The sequence below is a fragment of the Notamacropus eugenii genome, chromosome 4 (assembly GCF_028372415.1).
Source record: "Notamacropus eugenii isolate mMacEug1 chromosome 4, mMacEug1.pri_v2, whole genome shotgun sequence".
Taxonomy (NCBI): Eukaryota; Metazoa; Chordata; class Mammalia; order Diprotodontia; family Macropodidae; genus Notamacropus; species Notamacropus eugenii.
Window position 1 is genome coordinate 243909255 of NC_092875.1, and position 25656 is coordinate 243934910.

A 25656-nucleotide genomic window follows, 5' to 3' on the forward strand; every position below is an offset into this window, starting at 1 on the left:
ATACTTAGAGAATCTCAGAGAATCAAGTAAAAAGCTACTTGAAATAATAAACAAGTTTGGCAGAGCTGCAGGTTACAAAATAAACCTACATATATCATCTACATTTTTGTATATTACTAACAAAACCCAACAGCAAGAGATAGAAAGAGAATTCTCGTTTAAAGCTACTGAAGACACTATAAAATATCAGGAAGTCTGCCTGCCAAAACAAACCCAGGGACTATGAACACAATTACAAAACACTTTTTGCACAAATGAAGTCAGATCTAAGTAAATGGAAAAACATCAGTTGCTTGTGGGTGGGTCAAGCCAATATAATAAAAATGACAATTCTTTCTTAATTAATTTACTTATTCAGTTCCATACCAGTTAAACTATCAGATAACTATTTTCTGGAGCCAGAAAAAATAATATCAGAATTCATCTGGAAGAACAAAAGGTCCAGAATATCAAGGGAACTAATGAAAAGACATGCTAGGGAAGGTGGCCTAGCCCTACCAGATCTCAAATTGTATTATAAAGCAGTAATTATCAAAACTACTTGGTACTGGCTAAGAAATAGAGGGGTAGACCGGTGGAATAGGTGAGGTACTCAAGACGCAGTAATCAATGAATATAGCAGTCTTCTGTTTGATAAACCCAAGGACCCCAGCTTCTGGGATAAGAACTCAGTGTTTGACAAAAATGCTGGGAAAACTGGATAACAGTGTGTCAGAAGTTGGGCATAGACCAATGCCTGACACTGTACACAAGAGTAAGGCGAAATGGGTACATGATCTAGGTATAAAGATTGACACTATAAACAAATTAGTGGAGCAAGGAATAGTGGATTTATCAGATTTGTGGAGAATGGAGAAATTTTTGGCTAAAGAGATAGAAAACATTATGAAGTGCAAAATGGATAATTTTGATTACGTTAAATTGAAAAGTTTTTGCCCAGACAAACCCAATGCAGCCAAGATCAGGAAGGAAGCAGAAAACTGGGAAAGAATTTTTGCAACTAGTGTCTGTGATAAAGACCTCATTTCTAAACTATGAAGAGAACTGAGTCAGATGTACAAGAATATAAGACATTCTCCAATTGATAAATGGTAGAAGGATATGAACAGGCAGTTTTCAGAGGAAGAAATTAAAGCTATCTATAATCATATGAAAAAATGCTCTAAATCACTATTGTTAGAGAGATGCAAATCAAAACAACTCTGAGGTACCACATCACAGCTATGAGATTGGCTGACATGGCAAAACAGGAAGATGATAAATGTTGGAGAAGATGTGGGAGAGTTGGAACACTAATTCATTGTTGCTGGAGTTGTGAGGTGATCCAGTCATTCTGGAGAGAAATTTGGAACTATGCCCAAAGAGCTACAAAAATGTGCATACCCTTTGACCAGCCATATTGCTTCTAGGACTGTATCCCAAAGAGATCATATAAATGGGAAAGGGTCCCACAGGTACAAAAATATTTATAGCAACTCTCTTTGTGGTGGTCAAAAACTGGAAATCAAAGGAATGCCCATCAATTGGGGAGTGACTGAACAAGTTATGGTATATGAATGTAATGGAATACTATTGTGCTGTAAGAAGTCATGAACAGAAATACTTCAGAGAGGCCTGAAAAGGCATATATGAACTGATGCTGAGTGAAAGAAGCAAAACCAGGAGAACTTTGTACACAGCAGCAACCACAGTGTGTGGGAAATTTTTCTGATAGACTTAGTCCTTCATAGCAATGCAAAGACCTAAAAAATTTCCAATGGACTTTTTGAGGCAAAATGCCTTCCACATCCAGAGAAACTATGAAATTGGATGGCAGAATGAGGCAGACCATTTTCTTTTGTGCTTTGTTTTGTTTTATGGTTTCTCCCATTTGTTTTAATTTTTCTATTCAACATGACTGGTGAAATTGTATTTAATAGAAATGTATGTGTAGAACCTATATAAGATTGCAAGCTGTCTCTGGGAAGGAGTGAGGAAGGAGAGGAAAAAATCTAAGATGTGGAAGTGATTATAGAACACTGAAAACAAATAAAATAATTATTAAAAAGAAAAAAAAGATAGCCCAGAATTCCAGAAAGAGAGCAGGTGTGGATGAATGATGATATGTATCTTTGGAGGGAGTGCCCACATAACATGAAGATCACATATACACACATGCATTGGAATTATGCAATCAGCAAGTTAATAGTAGATTAGATCCATTTTGACTTACAATAATCACTGTATCATAGAATATAGTGAAAACAATGTCCTTTTGGGACTTGAATAGGAAACTAAAATTTATGAAGTTAAGTTTATCTCATTTAACAAAATATGTGTTTAAATTGTCGCTGTGAAGTAATTCTTTGAACAAAGAATGAATCGAGTTTCGATTGTTTTTGAGTTATTTTTTTCAATAAAGTCATTTGATAGTTGAATATAATATTCTTTCCTTCACATTTGATCTTGCCAGCTCAATTACAAATACTTACCCATTTTTTCTCAAGAGATCTTAATTCTTTGATATTCAAATTATCCTTTATTGAAACATCATCATAATTTGTGAGAGAGGCCAACAAAGATCATAAATACAATGGACTGGTTTAAAGGTTGATAGTAAATAAAGGAAGGGTGTTTGAGTAGAGAGTAATTATTCATGCAGCCAGTTTATTAATGAATATTTTAGTGTTATGTTGAATATATATGGCACAGTGGGTAGAGAGATCTGCCAGTCAATAGAGAGATTTTTATGTAGTATATAAAATATTTGCCCAGATCCTGGATGTTTAGTCTTTAATAAATTATGTAGATGTCATTGTACTGCTTAGATAATTTTTTTAATATGATGATACTACAACAGAAAATTAAGTCAAATGAAAAGAATACCTTTATTCTCTTTTCTGCCAGAAGTAAGTAAGCCCTATATCCATTTAGTTTGGAAATTCAGTTCCATTCTACTTCAAATTATTCATTGAAGTGGAATTATGCAGCAATACCTGTTTGGAGTGATCTTAACCTGCATTTTAAGGCTTGCAGAAAAAATTATATACATTATTTCATTTGATCCTCATAATAATTGGATAAAGTAGGTACTATTATTCTCATATTGCAAATGAGGAAACTGAGGTAACACTGGTAAAATGACTTGCCCAAAGTCATACAGCTAAAAAGTGTCTCAGACAGAATTTGAACTCCTGTAGTCCTGACTCCAATCCTTTTTGTTGTACCATGCTATTTCATACATAACAATCTTTATGGCTTCTAAAACTCAAGTTGATAGTTATATTTTTATTTGCTCTTTGTTTTTTCTTCATCTTTGTAGAATCAACAATGGGGTGTATTAAAAGTAAGGAAGACAAAGGTCCAACTATGAAATACGGAACTGAAAGTAATCCAGAGCCTATTAGTATAAATGTCAGTCATTTTGGATCAGAACTTACCCCTGTGTGCCAGCCATCTTCAGTAAAGGGATCAACTGTTAATTTTACCAGTCATTCCATGGCACCATTTGGAGGTTCAGCAGGGATGACACCTTTTGGAGGTGCTACTTCTGCATTTTCATCTTTGCCAAGTTCACATTCTACTGGTCTAACAGGTGAGTTTTAAGTGAACATTTTTCACTTTTTGAATCCTGGCTTTAACAAAGAGTAGCATTATATACTCAAATGCCCAGTGGGATATATTTCCCTTATTTTAGATGATAAGTAAGGTCTCTATCATAAAGCTAGACTTTCTAGAATGTAGATATGAATAATGTTTTGGACAACTTCAGAAAATATTTGAATGGTGCTTTAGTTAAAATCAGTATTCTGCCCATCCTTTCTCTTTTTTTCTCACTAATGAAGCAGAAAAAATTAAGCTCCAGCTACCTGATGAACTGTGTTACTATAGTGTCTTTCTACATTGTTGAAACTACATGTGATATGTATTGCTTAATCAGTATGTATATACATAGAGGAATAAATGCATTTAGTGTTCTTATTTCCACCTTTGACAAATCCCAGTACTTTTTGAGACAGGATATAGTAAGGCATCCTTCTGTCATCAATCTTGTCATTTATTTAGGTCAATAAGCAAGTAGCAATGTAGGTTTTTTGGCATTAGACACCTGGCAATCAGTTTTTAGGCCTGTAGATGGTGATAATCTCCATTTCTGTCACGTGCATTAAAAGAGAGAAAGAGGAAAAGCATGTAACTAGGAAAGAGATCATTCATTACACACCAGTGTAATTTTCATTTCAACTCACTGATGATAGTTTTCATTTATTTCTACATTTTTAGAGGTTTGTCAGTGTTTAATTTATATATGTACATATATGTCCAATTGATGCTCTGTATTAACTAAAACCTTTATTTTATAGCATTATATGAGTGATATTTCCCAAAATTCTCTTAGTAAAATATTTGTGCAACTTGATGTGCCAAATATATTTGATCTTTAAAAATAGTTTGATGGCCTAAATATTTAGTTCATTAGATCTGAAATTAGGTATGCTGTTGAATCTAGATAATTTGCCTTTTTGAGCATATTGTGCTGATGTGAAATGAACCTACTCATTCAGTAAGTCAGCCCTCATGTCTGTATGTATATGTGAGGATTATGAGTGGTATTGAAATAGTTCAGAATTCTGTCTGAGCTAGAGGACTACTTTATAACTTTAGACTCCTTTCACAACACCTGAACCCACAGAATTTTAGGGACTTTAATGATAAGGAATACTTTGGTTATGAGATCTATAGAAAGTCAGAACACAACAATGAGAGTGTATATGGTAATTTTGATCTTGAAAAGATTTGTAGTCACATCATTATTTGTCATCAATGTCCATATAGACCTTTGAACTTAAAAATTGGAGTCACCAGAAGGAAAACGTACTCAGAAATAGAGACGTGGCATTTTTGAGCCACATTGCTAGATGGTCCCACAAATTATTTCCTGATACTTGTTCAGTATAAATTGCTGTTCTTGGGGAAACAAAGTAATGAAGAGAACCTCTTCTTATCTAGTAGAGCAAGAATGTTATATAGGAAAGTTGGAGTAATTTCAGAATTTTTCAGTTAGGATTATTGGAAATCTCAAATAAGGAGATGCCTTATACCTTTTCAATGACTCCAATCCTGAAGAGTGATATTCTTTTATGATAATGTGGCTTTAACCCAAAGGTTTCTCATGCTGTTAGACCATCAGCATTTTTCTGTCTTATTAGATTTTTCCAGTCTACTGCAGATTAGAAAAAGCAAATTAGAAGTAGGCAGAATATGTTTATTTGCTTATTTAACCAGAAGTGTTAAAAAGTTAAAAAAAAAACTTTTAAATCATTGGTTGTTGAGTCATTTCAGTTGTATCCAACTGTTTGTGACCCTATTTTGAGGTTTTCTTGGCAAAGAAACTAAAATGGTTTGCTATTTCCTTCTCTCGGCCCTTTTTACAGATGAGAAACTGAGGCAAATATGGTGAAGTGACTTGGCCAGGGTCACACAGTTACTCAATGTCTGAGGCTAGATTTGAAATCATGTAGATGAGTGTTCTAAGACCTAGCTACCTAAAAAATCATTGCAATTTTTTTTAAAAACCCAGCAACTTAAAGCCATTTAGTGTATGTCCAGAGTGCTGCTCACTTTAATAGAGTAGAAAGCATAACAAACAGTGGAATATAAGAGCCAAAAATGGCAGAATCATGAAACAGCTAAATTTTCTTATATGTGCTTTGTTAAAAAAGGTATGGAAATGTGTGATACATTTTAGAAAGATTTCCATCCAAAATGATTAGAAGAAAAATATTTTGGCATAGAGTGGTAAGCTTTGGCTGCCTTGATATTTCACTTTATGTACAACATATAATTTCCTTACAGTGACAGATAAATGTGTTATATTTATTTTCTATCCCTTCTTTGTACAGTTTCTGTTTTGGGAACAGAAAGTAGAAATCAAATAGAAGAGAAAAACAAGGTGGTCTGGTAGCTTATCTCTTCTGCTTCATAAGTTTTTTTAAATTCTGTTTTTATTAAATAGTGATAGTTCTTTTTTCTTCTGTGTTAGTACCACTCCTTTTGACATTTTAAAAATATGTTAGAATAACAACAAACTGGCCTACCATGTTAATTAAAATATATTAAATATAATAAATATCTGAAAGATTGAAAATTCCAGATTTTGAAGCAAAATATTTGGGTTTTTTTAAATTCTATTTTGAACTTAAAACATTCAAAATAGACCATTCCATAATATAGCAAAAAAAAACCCAAAAAGGATTCTGTGTGAAGCCATGCCAGCCCTATTTCATATTTCTTGCCTTTTTGAAAAATAATTTAGTCTTTTATTTTCCCCCAGTTACATGTAAAAATAATTTTTAACATTCATTTTAAAATTTTGAGTTCCAAATTCTCTTCCTCCCACCCCTTCCCCTTTATTGAAAAGGCAAGTAATTTGATATAGATTATATACATGTGCATTCATACAAAGCATTTCCATATTAGTCATGTTGTGAAAGAAAGCACAGACCAAAAAGAAAAAGAAAGTTTAAAAGGTATGTTTCAAACTACATTCAGATGCCATCAGTTCTTTCTCCGAGGATGGATACCATTTTTCACCATAAATCCTTCAGAATTGTCTTAGATTATTGTGTTGCTGAGAATAATCTAAGTCATTCACAGTTGATCATTGTATAATATTGCTGTTATTATGTTTAGTGTTCTGGTTCTGCTCACTAAAGTTTGTATGATTTTTGAAATCATCTTATTTGTCATCTCTTACAGCACAATTCCACCACAATCATATACCACAACTTGTTCAGCCATTACACAATTGATGTGTAAGCTCTCAATTTCCAATTCTTTGCCACCAGAAAAGAGCTACTATAAATATTTTTGTACATATAGGTCCTTTTCCTTTTTTTCTTTTTTATCTCTTGGATATAGACTTAGTAGTGGTATTGCTGGGTCACAGTGGTTTTATAGCCCTTTGGGCATAGTTCCAAAGTCTCCTTGCCTTTAAAAAAAATGTATTATAAATTCTACAGGTTACTTTGAAAACCATCTTGCCTTCTCTGTGCTTCCTCGGGAGCTTCCATCCTTTCTCTTCTGTGCATTCCAAAAATGATTCAGTGATCCTTTTTGTCTTGGTATTACTATTTCTTATCATACTTTCTTTCCAAACCCACTTCCCCAATTAAAAGCCAAGAAAAGGAAAAGAGAAAAAAAAACCCTTGTAAGAAATAAGCATGTTCAAGAAAAATAGTGGCCACATAATGGCCATGCTACAAAATGAATGTCTCTTTCTGTACCTAGAGTTCATCCCCTCTGGGACAAAAGGTAGCTACATACTTCATCATAAGCCGTCTATAGACATGGTTGATCACTGGGTTAGTCAAAATTCTTAAGTTTTTCAGAGTTTGTTTTTCTTTACACTGTGCTGTCTTTGTATAAAGTGTTGTCCTCACGTCATTTTGCATTAGGTCATAGGTCCTTGGATTCTGTGAAATTAACTTTTTCATCATTTCTTATGGTGCATTAATATTCCATTACGTTCACATGCCTTAATTTGTTCAACCATTCCCCCATTTGGTCGGCAGTCCTGTACATTTCTTTCTCTCCTCTAGTTGTCTGTCTGTACCTCTCCCTTTTCTTTTATCCTTTTAATTCTCATTTCATGATCAGAAGTTTTGTTTTGTTTGTGACTTCTCTCCACGGTATTATCGTCTCTTTCAGTTACCTTCTCCTCCCTTTCCCTGCTTTTTCCATGTAGGGTCTGATGTATTTCTATATCATACTCTCTCTGCATGTATGTGTTCAGCCCTCCTTTATCCATTTTAAATAAGAATAATTGACTCTATTCTCATCTGATGTTCACTCCCTCCCCCCTTCTTAATGATTATATACTCTATCATGTACCCCAGATAGAAACAATAAAAAACTCTACTCCTTCTTCCTACTTTCTACATTAGTATATTACTTTTATGCTTCATTCTCTTTCCTTTCTTCAAACCTACAGAACAGAGCCAGTATACCCCCAGTTCCTGTTTTTTCTGAGTTAACTTGTTTTATACCCTCTGATGACATTAAGATTCTGCAGGGATACATGTTTCTTCACCCTCTGTTATTATGTTAGTACTATGTCATCTTTTAGCTCCTTCAAGTTGCTCAAATAAATTTGCTGTTCTAAGTTTCTCTGGACTCCTGTCCATGAATTTCTGTAGTTTCTCATTGGATTTCTTGTCTGTTTCAAACTTCAAGCTTTCCCTAGGGTAGGTACTTGGGAGCTGGGAGCTCTTCCTCTCATTCAGGCAGACTTGTCTGAAAGTCCCAGAATTCCTGTCTTCAGTTTCTACGCTAAATTGAAATCATGTATTTGTTGCATAAATATGTTATATTACTCTTAGGAACAGAATTCTGAAATGGCATTTTATTTGACAATCATAAATTGCTAACCTGTATATTAAAATGAACTACTCATTTTATTTTTTAAGCATACTATATCTCATTATAAGTAAATGGTATGCTTTAAATAAACTTATTAATTTCTTAGCTTTGTTGCTAAAATTAGAATTACTTGGTGCCAAAATATTAAGCTATGGTGTCTGTAAAAATAGGAAGATAAGGCAACACTGCTATCTGAAGTTATTCATTAGGTTTTCATGCCCAGAGTATTTTAAGGAAAATTTGCCCTCAGGATAGAAATTTTGCTATTGCTGATTAGTGACATCTGTCAGTTTTGAATTTGATTCTCTGGTTCCATAGGATTTAATTCCTGTAGTTTCACAGAATACTTCTTTTGTTCACTTATAACCCTAGCTTTATTAAATCTCTGGTCAATCAGTGTGGGTACTCCCTGACTTTGTGCGCACTGCACCTCTCAGCATTCATATCCTGGCGAGATGATCCTCATTCTATAGGATCTTCCCAACATAATGGAAGTTATGAAGGTGTATTAACATTGCTTGGGTATTATTGTAACACTCAGGCTTTCTAGCTCTTCTGGGCCCTCCTTTCTCCCTTCTCTCTTTTACATGACTGCTCCATATCCTTTTCTAACCATCCATTTCCTGAATGATATCTTTTATATGTAGCCAATTCTTAGTTATCACTTAATAATATACTGAAGATTGATTATTTACCTTCATTGTGCATCTCTCCACTGCCTTTTGAACTCCCTGAAATTTTTATTCTTTTGGAGATCATGGTATTTACAGTGGCAGACAATCATGTAGCATCAACAGGAGAATGTTAGACTGTGCACTTGTTCCTATTCAATTCTGGGCCTATGGGTCCAAAATATGCATACTAATGAAACCATAACTTACAATCTGGGCACTATATGTTCTTCAAACCCTTGGTTCAGTAGTTCACTTCAACAAGCATTTGTTAAGGACCTACTCTTTGCAACACACTGCACTAAGGTGCTGTCAAAACAAAAGCAAAACATTCCCATTTCTTGAAGAGCTTAGTTACAGGATACACATATATGTGGTTAAGTAAAAATTAAAAATGTATAAAATAAATACAAAGTCATTTTGGGCAGGTTCTTTAACAAATGGTTTCAGGAAAGTCATAGAATCATAGATTTAGAGCTGGAAGGGGCCTCAGAGACCACTGAGCCCAACTGCCTCATCTTGCAAACAAGAATACTAAGGCTGAGAGGGTTTAGGATACACCCACACATCTAGTAAATATGAAGCTGGATTCAAACTCATTTTCCCCGACCCGAAGTTCAACATGCACTGCCTCCAACTTTTACTTGGAAGGGGCTTTGAGCTGAATCCTGAAGGGAGCTAAAGGTTCCAAGACTTCTTTCCAAATGTGGGGGGATCATTTCCAGAAGTAGAAAATGGAATGTTGTGTACTGTATAGCATCAATCTAACTGGAATAGAGGGTGTGGTATGCCAGGTATTGGGGATACAAATATAAAGAATGAAATAATCCCTACCTGAAAGGAGCTTACATTTTAATTGGGGAGCTTAACAAACAGAAACATATGGAAGACTTCAAAATGTATAGAGAATCCCCTTTCCATTTATTGTCCTACATTTCCATTGTAGGACATGAGGCAGTTTGGTCCTGTTTAAAGAAAATTGAATTTAAACAGAGAACCTGGATCACCTGTATTAATTTAAGTTGATCACTTCACTTTTCTTGATCTTAGTTTTCTCATCCATAAAATGAGGAGTTTGGTCTAGGCATTGCTCTAAAGACTCTTCTAGCTCTAAGAACATTTAGCAGTTTTGTCCATTTAATATTGACTATCAAATGGTCATTGAACAAGCTCTCTCTGTGGCTGAGATCAGAGAATTTTGTGTGATGTGAAAATACTCCTAGGAGACACCTTAATGACAGCAAGCCATTAAAGACATATTTTGCCATGCCTAATCAAATGTTTATGTTCATTTTCTTAATCAAAAATAAACAGGATCTTCAAAGAATAGAATCAAACTTTCCATTTTTTATGAGAATTTTTTCTGCTGTCCTTATCTACAATTTGCCCACCTGTCATTTTTTTTATCTGTTAGGTGGCGTTACCATATTTGTGGCCTTATATGATTATGAAGCTAGAACTACAGAAGATCTTTCTTTTAAGAAGGGTGAAAGATTTCAAATAATTAACAATACGTGAGTATTACAGTGTTTCACTGGAAAATACTGTTAAGTCAGCTTGTGATGATCAGTATCAGTCGTAGTAATGGTCTGTAAACTTGGGGTAAGGGACTTGTAGCCACTCAGAATATTTAAGGATAAAGTAATATTATAAAGCCATTAACATAAGTTAATAAGATTATGATTTCAGAGGTAGTTTGGCTAATAACATTATGAAGCCTATAGCTCCAGGACACTATAGGGTTTGATGTGAACAGTTCATGTCGAAATCACTAGCTCAGCCAACTGGTAACCTCTGCTCAAAATTCCTCTCTCTACTTTTTATCTCTTTGTCTCACTTTAAACAAAATTCATCATGTAAATTTTAAACATAAGTTTGTTATTTTTTCTTCCTGTCATCCTCTCAATTCCCAGTTCTTCTTTTACTTACCACTAAGCCATAATAAAAATCGAAAGTATGTTTTAAAATACTTATTTAAAAAAGATAATTTTATTTTCCTTATTAGTTTTAAAACCATATTAATTCAACTTTTAATATTTTTATTGTTCTCAAAAAAAACTCCCAAGACTCCAGAACTAAATGATTTTACTGAGTGTGGCCCTTACTTGTTCCCTCTTTTCCTTTTAGTATATTTGGCCTGCCTTTTTTTTTGTTATAGAAGTTCTTCATACTGAATACTGTAATTCATAAGCATGATTCAAGCATAATAAACCAATTACAACTTCAGGAAAGGGTATATTTATTGTCCACTATTTTTACTAAGAAATTTTATATCTTTTTTAAAAATATATTTTATTTTTTCTAATTACATGTAAAAACAGTTTTTAAGGTTCCTTTTTTTTTAATTTTGAGTTCCAAATTCTCTCCCTTTCTTCCCTCCCTCCTCATTGAGAAGTTAGGCTGAAAATGTTTTCATTGTGCAAATATCTGGTGATGCACAGCATGTCATACAAGAGAATTTAAACAATTTTGATTTTTGAAAATATTTTAACTTATGCATTTAATTGTATTACTGATGTGAGGTGTGTTTTCCTCCATTTTGTGTTTGCTCTGCTTTGAGAAAAGAAGAAGTACACCATTTTGAATTGCAAAACAAATAAGTTAGGCAATAACTACTTGTATTGCCATAGGAATCATCATATGTTTTAAAGAGCAAGCTCCTCTTAACATATGATTTACTTTAAAAATATTTTTCATTTCTAAAATGCCAGGTATACTTATATGTAAACTTAGTGCAATCTTTTTAAATTTGTGTTTATAATTGTAAGGCTGGTCAGAAATTCATTTAGTCATTGTATTCCTGCTTTTATTTGGGAAATCTAAGAATACGTTAGGTAATATTAAACAGATTCCCTATTATAATTATTCACTGTTAACATCTTGCTTACTAGAGTGTTAAGTATCTTACTCTTTTTCTAAAATGAATAAAAGGAGCAGTGAAGTTTTTAATGTAACATTAAAAACTGAATCATAAGCAAAACTGGGCAGTTAGTAAAAACTTATCATTGCTCCTAAGATTGTTTAATTTTAAGGATTTTGTTGTTCTTCTTGTTGTAAATCTTTTTGGTTTTGAAAGAATTACACAAGAGAGGGCCTTCTACTTCATGTTTTTATATTTTTTTGATAGTTTGATAGATCTGTGATCTATTGCCTAGGTACTTACTTCACAAGTACAGATCATAACTACCACCACTCTGTTCCTTGAAGCTATATGTCTTATGCAATTCTTGTCTATGTCATCCCATTAATACCTTTGTAGGTATTTATGTAATCAGGTACCTGATGTAATCAGGTCAGGAGGCCTTTCTCCATTATTTGTTTTAGTATTTTCAGGTTACCAGCACAACACTTCTAGTTGTTACCTCTCACTCTTTTACTTATTTGAATGGCTCACCTTATTTTTCCAATCATACATGTCAAATCAGTTAATTAAACCTTTATTAATCAGTTATTATGTTCAGAGCAACATAGTAGCTGTCAAATTAATAAGTCATTTCTTGACTTAATGGAATTTACATTCTACTGAAGGAATAGAATATGCAAAGAAAAAAAGAAATGCAAGCTAATTTGAGGAGGAAGTGTGTGCTAACAACTAAGAAAATTAGAGAAACTGGCTCCTGAGTTGATTATCTTGTAATACCACTTATCAAACATAAATTCTCACTTGCTACTTTTTATAACTGAACTAAAAAATAGTATTGCTAGTTTGGAATAGCAGAATATCAGAATTCCCTTGATTTGTGTGAGTTATTTTAGTGTGTCACAGTCCAAATACTAATCAGGTTAACAAGAGCAACAAAAATTGAAGCATGCTTCTTGCTAAAACTTAAATGGAAAATAACATTGCATATATTATGTCTTGGTTATTAACAATATCTACCCTGTAGTAATTGCTGTTGTATTTGTTACAGGGAAGGAGACTGGTGGGAAGCAAGATCTATAGCTACAGGAAAGACTGGATATATCCCTAGCAATTATGTAGCTCCTGCCGACTCCATTCAGGCAGAAGAGTAAGGCACTACTTCATATTTTATTTATACTTTTTTCAAATGTGTTTCAACATGCATTCTACAATGATGTAATGACCACAGAATTTTATGCCAATATTAATACTACTAATGTATCCTATTAATAGAAGATGTTATGTGAAACTCAATAATTCAATGATAAACATTTAGAGTACAATCATAAAAAGTGAGTATTCAGTATAAAACGATTTTAAAAGTTACAAGAAGTCCTGGATCCTTTGACAATTCAGTAATGGAACATCCCTCTTGCCCTAGAAAGCCATTTTCAAGTTTTGCAGTTTTATTCATTTGAAAATAAGTTTGCCCTTTATCCCAGGTAGTTATTGGCAAGACTAACTTAAAATGAGCTTATCATGTAAACTTTAAACTGTCTTTCTTGTAATTTTTTCTTTGTATAATAATAGGAAAAAAATTATCAAGTCACTTAATTTCTCAAAATCTCATTTTTCTTCTCTGTACAATAAGAGGGATTGCATTGCATGGGCTCAAAGATCCTTTCCAGCTCTACATTTTTTATATTAGCTCTAATTTCTGATTCTCTAAAATATACATATCTTTCCTTTGGCACTTATAAAGTGTACATTTTAGGGAAGGCATTACAGTGCAGTGGATAAAGGGACTAGACTTTGATTCTGATCCCGAGTTGGACACTTCACTAGACATGAAAATATAGGCTAGTCACATAATGTCCCTGAACCTGAATTTCCTCATTTGTAAAATGGGAGTGATAATAATGTACTAAAATAACAGGGTTATTGTAAAAAGCAAATGAGATCAAGCATGTAAAATACTTTGTTATGCAGTATAAATTTCAACTATATTTGTACTATTAGACATGCTTTTTACTTTAGCCATTATATAAATATTCTGTTTTCCAAATAGGGAATACCGATTCCTTTAATGTTAGTTATATTTCTTCCAAGGATACAGAAAGGATAATGTAAATTTTGCTCTTTATATCCGTCAAAAGTGATCAGTTTACTTTGTTAGGACAATTCACAGCAGCAAATTACTCTATCATTTTTCCATTCATATAGCATAGTTATTGTTAATTTATTGTGTTAGTTTATTAATCTGTATGTCTGTAGGTAGGATGGAATAAAACCTCAGTAATTGAGATCCTTCCTAATGAAAAATTCCCAATAATTTGGTCATGATATTCATGATTCTGATTGCATATTGGATATATAAATATATATCCAAGACATATAGTATGGATGCTACTGCCGTGGATGTATTATCTCCTGCCACATTTTCACTGTTTTTACTTCATATTGCTATTAACACAGATGAGCCACAGTTTCATTCTCTGCCCTAACTATTCCCTAGTAAACTGTGTATATTTTTATAAATTTAATTTCTATTTATAATGTTCCTATTTACTTAAAGATTTATATGTGACATTATTCTCAAAACTTCTTTTTCGTAGTACAGTATTCCTTGCTGTGATGAGTTACAGCATGCCATGGGAATCAGATTTGTACATGCATTTGCAAGTGTATATTCAATAGATTTTGCAGCACACCTTGCTAAATACCCCTTAGCACACTCTTTGAATAGCACTATCCATAGAGTTGAGGGCAGCTAGATGGGACAGTGGATGGAGTGCCAGGCCTGGAGTCAGGAAGACTCATCTCCTTAAGTTCAAATCTGACCTTAGATACTTATTAGCTGTGTGACCCTGGATAAGTCTCTTAACCCTGTTTGCCTCAGTTTCCTCTTCTACAGAATGAATTGGAGAAGGAAATGGCGGTATCTTTGCCAAGAAAATGCCAAATGAGGTCACAAAGAGTAGTATACGATTGAAACAACTAAACAACAAAAAATCCTTGAGTTCATTACAAAATAATTTTTAAGTATTTTCATGTATGTCAAATTTGCATGAAAAAATTTTAAATCACTTTCTCTATTTAATTGTTTAGCCTTTTATAATATTTTCAGCCATCCAAATTCTTTTTCCAGCCAGATATCTTACTATCATCGATAATTTTTCCCTCTTGCATCTTTGTAAGTTTCCTATCCTTGATTCCATCTTTACTTCCTAATACATCATTTTCCCCCCAGATGGTATTTTGGCAAAATGGGCAGAAAAGATGCTGAGAGACTACTTCTAAATCCTGGGAACCAGCGAGGTATCTTCTTAGTAAGAGAAAGTGAAACCACCAAAGGTATGGTCCTTGCTAAACTGATATATTTCTATAGCTAAAATAGTAAATGTTTTCTATAATGGTATTTTTAAAAAGATACAATAAAAGTTTCATTTTTCTAGGTGCTTTTTCCCTTTCTATTCGTGACTGGGATGAGATAAGGGGTGACAATGTGAAACACTACAAAATTAGGAAACTTGACAATGGTGGATACTATATCACAACCAGAGCACAGTTTGATACTTTGCAGAAACTAGTCAAACACTACACAGGTAGGTGAATACTTTAAAGTTATTAAGTGTAGCTACTTAAATATCATAAATTTTATAACATATGATTAGTAACGCACCTTCAGTATGCTTCCTCCACTGGGTCCTCACTGAAGCAGTGCAGTCCTTTTATTAGTCCCTTACTGATTGCTTGCTTCACTCTCCACAAAAGCTATTTCAGACCTTCTCTTCCCACTGTAACACTCCCACATCTTCTTTCCCTCACCCCCTCAGCACCTTCTCTTTTATGTCACAGAAAAGATTGAGGCCATTGATGTTAATTACCATTCTCTTTATCACATAATTTCCCGTTCTCTCCTTCTTTCTGCTGGTGTCTGACAAAGAGTTAGCCCTTCTTCTTGCCAAGGCCAACTCCTCTACATTTACATTTGATCCCTCAAATCTCTATCAGCAGATTGTATACTCAGTCATACTCCCTTTCGATCTTCAGCTTCTCCTTATCAGTTGGTTCCTTCCTTACTTCCTTCAAACAGACCTAAATCTTATCCATTAAAAAGAAACCAAAATTTTCACTAGGCCCTACCATCCCTTCATCATATGGCTCTCTTCTCTTTCTCAGCCAGATTCCTTAAAAAAAAAAAAGTTGTCTGCCTTTGCTGTATCTACTCCCTCCACCTTTTGTAGTATCACATCCTACATCATCATGCAACTAAATGATTTCTTCAAAATTACTAACAGTGTCTTCATTGCCAAATCACATTTGACACTGATTGTGCTGTGTTCTTGCATATTGTCTCCTCTCACTACTTTCTTCTGGTTCACTTTCTTACTTGTCTGACTCTCTCATTTTCCTTTGTTATCTCATCATCTACATCATACCTTTTAACTGTAGATGTTCCCCAAAATTCTGTCTTAGGACCTCTACTCTCATCAGCTCTTAATTTATCATATCTTTACAAATAAATCCCAGATCTACATATATACCCTTAGTCTGTCCCCTACATTTAGGTCCCATTTGGCTAATTGCATCCAACACTCATGTGTCTAAAACTGAACTCATCATCTTTCCCTCTAACGCTCTCACTTTTCTAAACTTCTCAATTTCTGTTGAAGACACCAGCATCCTTCAGCACAGATATGACTCTCCTACTCTCATTCAACTTCAGTGGCTTTCATATGCCTCTAGAACAGGATTTCTTACCCTGAGATCTCTGAACTTGGGTTTGTTTCTTTTTTAATTTTTAGCACTTTGCAAGCTATATGTTTTTTATGCTAACTATATTTCAGTATAATTTTTTTCCTTTGTAATCCTTTGTGCTTTATGCATTTAAAAACAATATTCTGAGAAATGATCCATTGGCTTCACCAAACTGCCAAAGGTATCTGTGACACACAAAAAAAGGTTAAGAATCCCTCCTCTATTAAAAAATATAAATAAAACTTCTCTGTTTGGCTTTTGAAAGCTACATAACCTGGCCCCAGCCTCTTTTGACCCTCCTTGGACTTCATTATTCTCCTCCTACACTTTGAGATCCATCCACATTGGCCATCTTTCTGTAGCTCACACAAAAGTATATCTGGCTATAACTACTACTGGCTGTCTTCCGTGTTGGGATATACTACCTCCTTACTTTCAGCCTCAGATTCTCTTTCTTCCTTTAAGATATAGCTCAAGTGTCATATGCATGAAATTTTCCCTGATGTCCCCAACTGCTAGTACTCTCCTTCCCTCTTAAGTACTTAACTACTTTTATGTATTTTTACTCATTTTATGTTTATGTTGTATGTTCTCTTATATACTTGCCTCACCCATTGGAATATAGGTTCCTTGTGAATAAGTAGTTTCATTCTTTTCAATTAATGCTCAATGCTTAGCACATGGTATGCATATAATTAATAAATACTTGTTGATCCATTGACCCACCCTTTTTATAGATGTTTCTAAGTAAGTTTAGCATTGTTTTGCTTGTACGTTTATATGAATTTTGTTATTTAGAATTTTTATTAAAAAGAGGAAATAACGCATATTTTTTTTAGTGCTTACTATGTTCCGGCCTCTGTATTCATTGCTTTTATAAATATTACCTCATCTGATAAAGAAAATTTATTGGATACAACTTAATTTTTCTAAGTAATGAAATTTCAAGTGCACTTATATTTAATTCTCCAGAACATGCTGATGGCTTATGCCATAAGTTAACAACTGTGTGTCCAACTGTGAAACCTCAGACACAAGGTCTGGCAAAAGATGCTTGGGAAATTCCTCGAGAATCTTTACGTCTAGAAGTTAAACTGGGTCAAGGATGTTTTGGTGAAGTATGGATGGGTAAGAAGCAATGACTTAAAAAACCCATAATTTCCTTGGTGAAAGTGATTCCTTCAAATGAAATCTCTTGCCAACTGATACTAAGTCACCCAATTGTATTATTTTATGTGGGACATATAGATAGTAATTAAAATATTACAGTTGAAACATCATTTTAACATTAATAGTGAAAACTGACCCTACTGGCTAATATATTAACAATATATATCATATAATATAGTAAGATCCTAAGTGGACTAAAAATAGTGATTCAAAATGATTTAGATTTAGCTGATGTCAGACTGCCTGCATCAGGAGGAAAATGTTTCTTCAGCACTAGGAGAGAGAAAGGTATGAAATTCTCTGCCTGGTCATAGCTAACAGCATTTGTATAGCTTACTTTATACCAGGCACTGTGCTAAGTGCTTTATAGTAATTAACTCATTTAAACCTCACAAGAACATTGGGAGGTAGGTGCTATTATTATCCCCTTTTACAGATGAGGAAATGAAGCAAACAGTGGTTAAGTGGCTTGTTCAGGGTCACACAGCTAGTGAGCCTAGATTTGAACTCAGGTCTTCCTGATTCTCTGCCCAGTGCTTTATCCACTGTTCCACCAGCTGCCTATGGTTTGAAATATTTGCTAAAGAAGAAAATAAGAATAGCATTGTGGAAGATGGAATGTATTGTAGCATAGAATCAGCATCTTGGAGTTCAGAATCCTACAAAGAATCCAGATATTAGGAATGAATCAGTTTGTCAGGGAGCTATAATTTTGTCAGTGTATCTATTCCACTAACACATCACTAGCACTCTGTAATTTAATAGATATTGTTTAAACATTCCTGTGACCAAGATTTATTATATGAAAGCCAACCAGATGATAAGATTTTCTGAGGACTTAGTGTCCTCAGATAACAAGCATCCCTTAATGGGCCTGTTCTTGAGCCTTTTGCATCTTGGTACATCCTGCCAGAGCTTGTGCTCTGTTATCATGGTCTTTGAGAACCTAGGGTGTGTCTGAGAACACTCAAGATGAGACATTGGGGTGGGATTTGAGTGGAGGAGTACAGTTTTTAATAACACATCTTAGGGGCATTCTTTCCATTTCAGCAGCCTTGCAAGTCGGGATAGTCAGTCTGTTATATGATATATATATAATTGTATAATTAGTTACATCCCCATACTTATCTTTTTTTTATTCCAAATTCCTAACATCTCAATAAGATTCATGTTCTGTAAAATTTGTAGCTGTTACTTGTTTTATTTGCTATTCAGGTTGACTTTTGCTACTGTTTTCACCATTGAACTTGAAATTTGGCACAAATGGCTTAAGTTGAAAATTCTCCAAAACTAACTAAAATAACAGAAGTTGTTGTTTCTCCAGGAACATGGAATGGAACCACAAAAGTAGCAATCAAAACCTTAAAGCCTGGTACAATGATGCCGGAAGCCTTTCTTCAGGAAGCTCAGATCATGAAGAAACTAAGACATGATAAACTTGTTCCACTATATGCTGTAGTTTCTGAGGAACCAATTTATATTGTCACTGAATTTATGTCAAAAGGTAAGTGTTCATGGACAGATGAGTAGAAATAAAGGTATTCATGTCATAAAAAATGTTTGTAAAAGACTATTTTAGGATAATGTTATTTATGTGTGTAAGATTTTTTTATCCTGTTGTGTTTCTAAAAAGATGTTTTCAACAAAACAGATTTACACACACACACATACACACACACACACACACACACACACACTTGTGAAATTTGGTGGGTTTTCTAATGGGAAAGTATGAGAGATTTTTTTTTCTCAAATGTATTCATTTGTTTCTTTTCAGTATTCACTTCCAAAAGTTTTCGATTTTTTCCCCCTCAATCCCTAAAATGGCATGCAATCTGATATGGGCTTTACACATACATTCCTATCAAACACATTTTCACATTAGTCATGTTGCATAGAAGAATTATAGCTAATGGAAGAAACTATGAGAAAAAACATAACAAAAAAGAAAGTAGTCTGCTACATTCTGCATTCTAACTCCATAATTCTTTCTCTGAATGTGAATGGTATTTTGCATCATGAGTCCTTTGGAAATGTTTTAGGTCCTTGCATTGCTGAGAAGAGCTTAGTCTGTCAAAATCAGTCCTTGCACACCGTGGCTGTTAACTATGTATAATGTTCTCCTGGTTCTGCTCACTTCACTCAACCTCAGTTCATATAAGTCTAGGTTTTTCTGAAATCTGCGTGTTTATCATTTCTTATAGCATAGTAGTATTCCATTACATTCATATACCACAATTTGTTCAGCCATTCCCTAATTGATGGGCATCCCCTCAATTTCTAGTTCTTAGCCACCCCAAAAAGAGCTGCTATAAATATTTATGTACATGTGGGTCCTTTTCCCATTTTTATGATCTCTTGGGAATACAGCCCTCAAAGTGGTATTGCTGGGCCAAAGGGTATGCACATTTTTATAGCCCTTTGGGCATAGTTCCAGATTGCTTTCCAAATACTTGTGTGTTTAGAACCTATGACAAATCAAATTGGGTCTCAAAAAAACCAGAGAATACACTTTGGTGAAATGTGTAGGTGATCCTTGGTTTAAGTAAATTCTATTTGCAAGCATTCCAATATACAAATGAGTGCCTTATCTACATGATAGTTAGAACCTTACTTCTCATCATTATATGTGTCACCCCCTCCTACCTATATCTAACTCAGCCCCTGCGTCTCACTTTACCCCCTAATGTGGATGTGGAGAAATGTCTTTAATAATAAGAACAGGTAGTGATAGGAGAAAACTGAGTGAATTCCTAGGGTTGCTACCTACCTTCTCTCTCTCTCTACCCTGAAGAACTCCATTAATCCTTGGGGAATTCATCTTACTTCTCACCAGAAAGACTCTTCCCTAGATTTCTGTGAGTGAGATGTCCAGACTAAGACTTGGTGAAGGAGGAGAGAGGAAGAGGGAATGGAGACAGAAGTGGGGATGAGTCAGATACTTTTTCTTTCTCTATCTGATCATTGCTCTGATATTTCAGGGAGTTCTTCATCTGCTGGGTGTTCAGGTGTTTTCAATCCAATCCAACTCTTTGTGACCCCACTTAGGACTTTCTTGGCAAAGATACTGGAGTGATTTGCCACTTCCTTCTTCAGCTCATTTGACAGATGAGGAAACTGAGACTGGATTTGAACTTAGGAGTTTTCCTGACCCACTGTGACACCTAGCTGCTCATCTGCTGAATAGACCTCTTTAGAATCTAGTTAAGCCTTTGATAAGAATTATTAAGTACAGTGAAGGCCAACAATGGTAAAATTTGATAGCCTTTTTCAAGATGAAATAGGTTTCATCTTTCTAGCTATGTTTATATCTTTTGATACTGTTAATTATCTACTTGTAGATATCTTCTAAATTTAATTTAATTTATCAAGAAATTAGTAAGTACAATTATCCCTTCCATATCATGACTTTCCCCATCATGGTTTCAGTATATTGTGGGTCAACATAAGAAAATAAATGAGAATTTTAGGGGAAGTTTTACAGAAGCTGTAGATGACACAGATACTTTGACCAAACCCTTAACCCAAATTTTACAATAAGGTAGTATAAACACCCCTCAAAAGAAAAAGAAAAAATTCAGACTTCTTCTCTGGCACAAAGGGAGGGCCAAAAAATTTTGCTTGGATTTTCCTGATTGAGGGGGTACCATGCCCCTAACACCCTCAGTGTGTGTCTGGAATTATTGTACCAACTATATACCAGGTACTATGGTATTATAAAGATAAAAAATGAAAATAGTCCCTGCCTTCAAGGAATTTTAAGTTTTATGCCATTCTCAGCTTTTGAGATGCTGCTTTATCTTGATTTCCTACCTGGCTAACCACTGTTCACTCTTTTGTTGCCTCATTATCTATCTTCCATCCCTGATTCCTTCTCAGCTCTGTGTCATGAGCCATCTTCCCTCTGCATGTTCTTTCTTGATGATCTTAGCTTCTAGAGAGGCAGCACCAGGATCTGAATTTGAGCTCATCTCTGTGTGGCAGAAAAAGAATTCTTACCCCTAAAAATTTGCTCCCCTATTTATTTTACTGTTTTATATTCTATCTGCTCAGTATATCTCAGCTCAGTGAGCAAAGATATTTCCTCTATTAGAAAAAAGAAAGGGCCTCTTAGGCAGCTAGTGGCACAGTGGATAGAGTTCAGGGTCTAGACTAGAGTTAGGAAGACTTGAAACAATTTTATCTCAGACACTTACCAGCTGTGTGATACTGGGCAAATCTCTTAACCTGTGTGCCTTAGTTTCATCAACTCTAAAGTGGGGATCTTAATATACCTAGCCTGCAGGGTTGTTGTAAGGATCAAATGAGGTAGTATTTGTTGAAATGCTTAACATAGTCCCTGATACATGGTGGATGCTATATGAATGCTTATTCTTTCCACTTAAGTTTCGTTTAACCAGTAATATACTGAAGAAAAAGGAATCTGTACCTTATCTATGTTATTTCCTACTTAACTTATATGTAACTTGCCCTATATATTTGTTTCCATGTTATTACACCCATTAACATTAAACTCCTTGAGGGCTTGCTTCTTTTGATATTCCCAGTGCTTAACACAATGCATGGCACTTAGGTGCTTACTAAATGTTTATTGATTGATTGAAATACTGAAGGTCACTGACTGTCCCTTCTTTGGGTTCCTATAGATGTCTTTCAGGAAAGGAGATTCTGTATCCCAGGCATGAATAATTTTGTCTCCCTCATTTTCTCAGTCTCAGAGACTTCCTTACTTCAGTTGTGCAACCTCATCCTAAACCTATCTTCTTCTCTGTTTCCTAGGCCTCCTGCATGCTTTTAAAGCTTTTCCCCTTCTATGATGTAGCCCTGTGGATTTACAAATTGTATAAATCTAACTTAAATTCCCTATCCTTTCCTCAGTTCTTTCCTTCTTCATGTGATCATGCTACCTAACTGTTTATGTGTTATATATGGATTGTTTTTAGTTTTGTCTTTGCAGCCACCATGCCTTGCACAAAGTAGTAACTTAATAAATGCTTGTTAAATTGACTTGAATTGGAAATTATCAAATAAAATGTTGATATGAATGACACACTTGTCTACTTCCAGCCCTTTCCTTCCCATCCTACAGTGTCTGTTTTTTTCAGACTCAACCAAAGATACCTTTCCTGTCTCTTGCCCTCGTGTCAAAATTCCTGGTTACAACTTTGCCTCATTATGTTTCCAGTTATCCCAAGGACTTTAATAGGACTGTCAAAAGAGTAAATTTTGATTCATTTTAATTCCAAAATAAATGTCATGACCTTTCTTTCTTTGCAGAAGTGTGGAATGTTTCATATATTCAGACTCAGTTGATGTATTGCTTAGTTTTACTGAATTTTTTTCCTTCTCTTCTTTGTTATAAAACATGGTTTTTTAGGTGTGAGAGGAAAGATGTAGTCATTGGGATATGAAGATAATATAAAAACAAAAGATATCAATAAAAATTACTTTTTTTCAAAAAGGTTTAAAATGTCATATAGAACTTTTAGAAGGGGTTAGGGTAGATAGAGGCATTGTCATAACTCTAGGACATTATTACAAGAAAGCTGGGAAACGCTGACTTTGATTGGAATTCTCCTATGTGATATTCATTGTTCTTCCTTCTCCTTTCCCATCCCTTACTTTAGGGATTGGGGATGGGGAGTGGGGGAAGTGTCAAGATGGAAGTAACCAGGGAAGAAGGTGGGGAAAGGTAACATTACCTTGAAGGTTTCAGGAACCTTCTCTGAAACATCTCAAGATAATATAAAAAAGAAATTGAGATGGAAATGATATTAAGAGGTGGGATGTTAAAGCTCAAAAATGTTGTTTTGTAATTTATCCTTTTTGTTTTGCTTCTCTTTTAAAAAATGTTTCTATTGCAGGAAGTTTATTAGATTTCCTTAAGGAAGGAGATGGGAAGTATTTGAAGTTGCCACAGCTGGTTGATATGGCTGCACAGGTAGTTCTTTATGTATATTTATAAATTGCTTGAAAAATTAAGAAAAATCCTAGAAAATGTAGTGGTTTTTTATCATAGAATTGAGCAGGGAGACCATGGGTATTACCCAGTTCAATACCTTGTAGACAGAAAACTTAAGACCCAGAGAGGTTAAGTGATTTGTCTAAGGTCACATGACTGACTAGTATCAGAAGTAACACAAAGGTCCCATTTTTTCTTTCCTAATCATTTGTGCTACTCCCACGGGCTACTTTAAAAAACAAAAGCAAAACTTAAATAACAAGGAAACTTTTAGAACTATATTTGTAAAGAAAAACTCATAAATTTGTTTATACATTTTGTTTCAATACTAGAGATACTTCCTAGCAAACACCTAAACAACAAATATTTATAAAATTCATTCCCAGAGAAAGATAGTTTGATCATTTATTAAAAGAAAGGAAAGATAAGCCCTTTAGCTTTGGCAATATGGTCCTAATATTGTATTTAATCAGATTCATTTCTTCTCCATATTGAATTTACTTACATTTTGGTAGTCATATATATTTTTGTCTCTACTTTCCTTGCTTATTCATGAAATTTGAATATATCCCATGGACATTATATTTTCCTATTTTGAAATCTTTAATTTCATCAGATAAATTACAAGAAATAGCAAATCAGTGATTGCCTTATTTGTCATAAACAATGTATAAATTATTAGACATTTGACTCTATGATAAAATAGTCCACAACAGTAACTTAAGAGGTCATTAAAGAAGGCAATGTACTGTGGTAGAAATGAACACTAGTTTTGGAGTTGAAAGACTTGAGTTCAAGGCCAAGTTTTGCAACTTAATAACTTTGTAACTTTGAACAAGTCACCTAATCTCTCTGCGCCTAGAATTCTTATTTAGAATGAAGATATTAATGCCTGTGAAGGTCAAATGAGATCAAGTATGTGAAAGGAAATCACAATAACAATTTAGGTCTCCTTTACTGCTTGCAAAGCACTTTCAAACTATAAAGCAATATAACAAGCCTAAGATAGTACCATCTTATGCACTTTACTGATCTGATTTTTTTTTTTGTCGATGTGAATGTGGGCTTTCCCTTTACTGCTACAAGTGAGAATTCCTGCAATCAGTTAATTAACGAGCATGTATTAAACACCAACTATATATGCCAAGCACTGTGGTTGGCTCTAGGGATACAATATAGACTGAGTTGGCCTCTGAGAATTCTTGCAGCCAAAAAATATATCACCCTGTGATCAGCCTGCTGATGTGTCCCTCTAAACTTAGCCAGGCTTATCCTTGAATAACGGACATAAAATATGTTATGGGGCCCATATTAAAAGTCTTTTCAGGTTAGTAAAGGGCCTGTCAGAGTTTGCACTCTGTTGGCAAATCCTTCAAAAACACATGAACAATCACTTAATGATGATATGTGATTCATGAACTTTTATGGAGAATTATTCTGCAATTTAGCATATATATATATGTATATGTATTTTCATTTGCTTGTTTTGGGCTTAACAGAAAAGACTTTCTGTTTGGAAGGTTTATTCTATAGAACCATAGTGATAAATTTTGAGTTGAAAATGATTGAGTAACATAGCCAATATACATTTAGGGATGTTCCTGATCTTTGAATTTTATGTTTTATGAGCCCAGTTTCCCTCATTAAGTGTTTGAGTATAGCAAAGAATTTGATATTGGTTGGTGTATTAACTTTCCAAAACATAAGCCAAACCTTTAGGCATTCTTTTTCCCATTCCAGTACTCGTGTAAACCTTGCTACCTGGAACATGCATGAAGCACCTTGTTTCATACACATTTCCAGGGCAGATTAGAACATGGGCTTGATATGCCCCTTCCATGGATTCATGTTGG

At 34.3% G+C, this 25656-nt stretch overlaps 1 protein-coding gene across 2 annotated transcripts in view; it reads left to right on the forward strand.

The window, feature by feature from the left end:
* YES1 (YES proto-oncogene 1, Src family tyrosine kinase) overlaps positions 1–25656 on the forward strand; it is a 97567-nt gene that overhangs the window by 45785 nt on the left and 26126 nt on the right. For both annotated transcript variants that reach the window (XM_072604338.1, XM_072604337.1), the window contains 8 exons: positions 3302–3574; positions 10483–10582; positions 12980–13078; positions 15161–15264; positions 15366–15515; positions 17644–17799; positions 19166–19345; positions 23706–23782. In XM_072604338.1, coding sequence (XP_072460439.1) covers positions 3310–3574; positions 10483–10582; positions 12980–13078; positions 15161–15264; positions 15366–15515; positions 17644–17799; positions 19166–19345; positions 23706–23782 — 1131 coding nt within the window. In that variant the 5' untranslated portion in view covers positions 3302–3309. The remainder of the gene's footprint in view (positions 1–3301; positions 3575–10482; positions 10583–12979; positions 13079–15160; positions 15265–15365; positions 15516–17643; positions 17800–19165; positions 19346–23705; positions 23783–25656) is intronic.